The 2,045-nt window shown below is 39.3% G+C and overlaps 1 protein-coding gene across 1 annotated transcript; it reads left to right on the top strand.

The window, feature by feature from the left end:
- Window positions 1-324: 324 nt before the first annotated feature.
- On the top strand, window positions 325-1,702 carry LOC102705732 (cysteine-rich and transmembrane domain-containing protein WIH2-like). Its single transcript, XM_006657462.2, has 3 exons — window positions 325-431; window positions 568-688; window positions 1,187-1,702. The coding sequence occupies exons 1-3, from the start codon at window positions 392-394 to the stop codon at window positions 1,257-1,259; spliced, it is 234 nt and encodes a 77-aa protein (XP_006657525.1). The 5' UTR covers window positions 325-391; the 3' UTR covers window positions 1,260-1,702.
- Window positions 1,703-2,045: the final 343 nt, after the last annotated feature.

The raw sequence follows: 2,045 nt of genomic DNA on the forward strand, positions 1-2,045 counted from the left end.
TTAAAAATAACTAATTGCACAGTTCGAAAGAAATTTGTGAGACAAACTTTTAAGCCTAATTAGTTAATGATTAGTCATAACTGCTACAATAACTCACATGTACCAATGATAGATTAATTAGGTTTAAAAAATTTATCTTGTGGTTTCCTAGCACCCTATATAATTAATTTTTAATTAGTCATTAAAATAGTCTTTCAACGTCCGATCAAATATTCAATATAACACCCAACCTATAATTTTTCGTGACATTGCTCGCAAAGCCCTAGCAAAAGCAGCTAGATAAATACGCCGTCCGCGCTGTGTGTTGGTGTCTACCACCACCACACCACTCCTCCCCATCTCAGCCCCACCCGCTCCGCTACTAGCTCTAGCTCCTCGCCGGCGGATCGAGATGAGCGACCCCAGGTACGCCTACCCGTACCCTTCTCAAGGTAAGCACGCATCATCACACTGAAGAACTACTCGATCGATCGATCGATCGACCAACAGATCATCCATGAACGGATTCAGTTAAATTGATCGGTTTGTGTGTTGTTTGTCGCTGCAAATTTTTTGCTTTTTTTGAAGGTTACTATAACCAGGGGCCGTACCAGGGGCCTCCGGTGATGGCGCCGCCGCACGCGCAGTACCAGTACCAGTACGGCCAGCCGCCGCCGCCGCCGCGGCAGCCGGGCTTCCTCGAGGGATGGTACGCATGAATCTACCCATGCCGGCGGCGTGTTTTGTTTTTTTTTTTTAAAACAAACAAATGATATATTTGAAAAAAAATAAAACTTTCATATACGTGCTCTTAGCGATCTATGAACAACTGCTAAAAAATAAATTACGATAAAAAAACTTAAAAATCTAACCCTAACTCTATATCTAAAGTAGAAAAAAATTAAATTTTGGGCTTATATGCATAAGCAGCAGCGAAAAGACGAGGTTGTTAGATTTCATCAGTTATCATGTCTTTTCGCTTCTGTTTATGCTTATAAGTCGAGATTTAAATTTTTCAAGCTTAAATTTAGAGTTGATTTTTATCTTTTTAATGAAATTTATTTTTCAGCATTAACTTTTAGATAGCTAAGAATACGTATATAAAATTTTGATTTATTCGTAAATTATTTTTCGTTTGCAAATGTCGCCGAACAATCATCCCCAAAGCTGATCGTTCGCTCGCGTCGTAATTCTTGATCGTTCACAGCCTCGCCGCCCTCTGCTGCTGCTGCCTACTCGACGAGTGCTGCTGCGACCCCTCCGTCATATTCGTCACCTGAAGTCTGAAGACGGCGCCGGCGATGAAGAAGACGCAGTGTAACAAGTCGTCGTCGATGTATCATGTATTGGTGCTGTGGTTTTTCAGTTTCTTGACTATCTTTGTTTTGTTGGGTGGTTTCTCCTACTTTTTTTCTCTCTGCTCTTAATGGCTCCTTCGAACGCAGGGGATTTGGGGGGTGATTTTTCACTGAAATTTGTTCAGTTCCTGTGAAAATCATCAAAAATCCCTTCGTGCCAAAGGAGACTTAAACTGTGTATTAGTTGTACGTTAAGTATTGTGTTCAGGTAGTTGTTTGAGATGGAGAGCATGTACTGTTTTCATGAGTTGAAAATTTGACAGATTGTGTTGAGCTATGTAAAATTGGACACAAATCTATGTTCTCGTTGATGCTGTCAAATTGTATTGTAAGTTCATCCAAAAGCTCAGGTTAATGAGAAAAGAGTGGATATATAACATGATTGGTTCTAGGAATAAAGCAACGAGAATACACATATAACTGTTACTAGTATGCAACTCCAATTGCTACGAATAGGCATATATCCATAGGTTATATTTCCTGTAATGTCAATACACAAGAATCTGATCTAATGCTATTCTAGTGAAAGTTAGTGACCACAAAAAAAAAGTTGCATAGATTCTTCTTTTTTATCTTAAATAAATAATATAGAAAGGCAAATGCACATTCTTGATGCTCTTGGTTTTTTCTTCTTCTTAACATTTAATTGACTTGCCCCGATCGGTTGTGGCAATGGATAGTTGATGCTGCCTATTACATCCGTTCCCA

This window comes from Oryza brachyantha, chromosome 7, assembly GCF_000231095.2.
Source record: "Oryza brachyantha chromosome 7, ObraRS2, whole genome shotgun sequence".
Taxonomy (NCBI): Eukaryota; Viridiplantae; Streptophyta; class Magnoliopsida; order Poales; family Poaceae; genus Oryza; species Oryza brachyantha.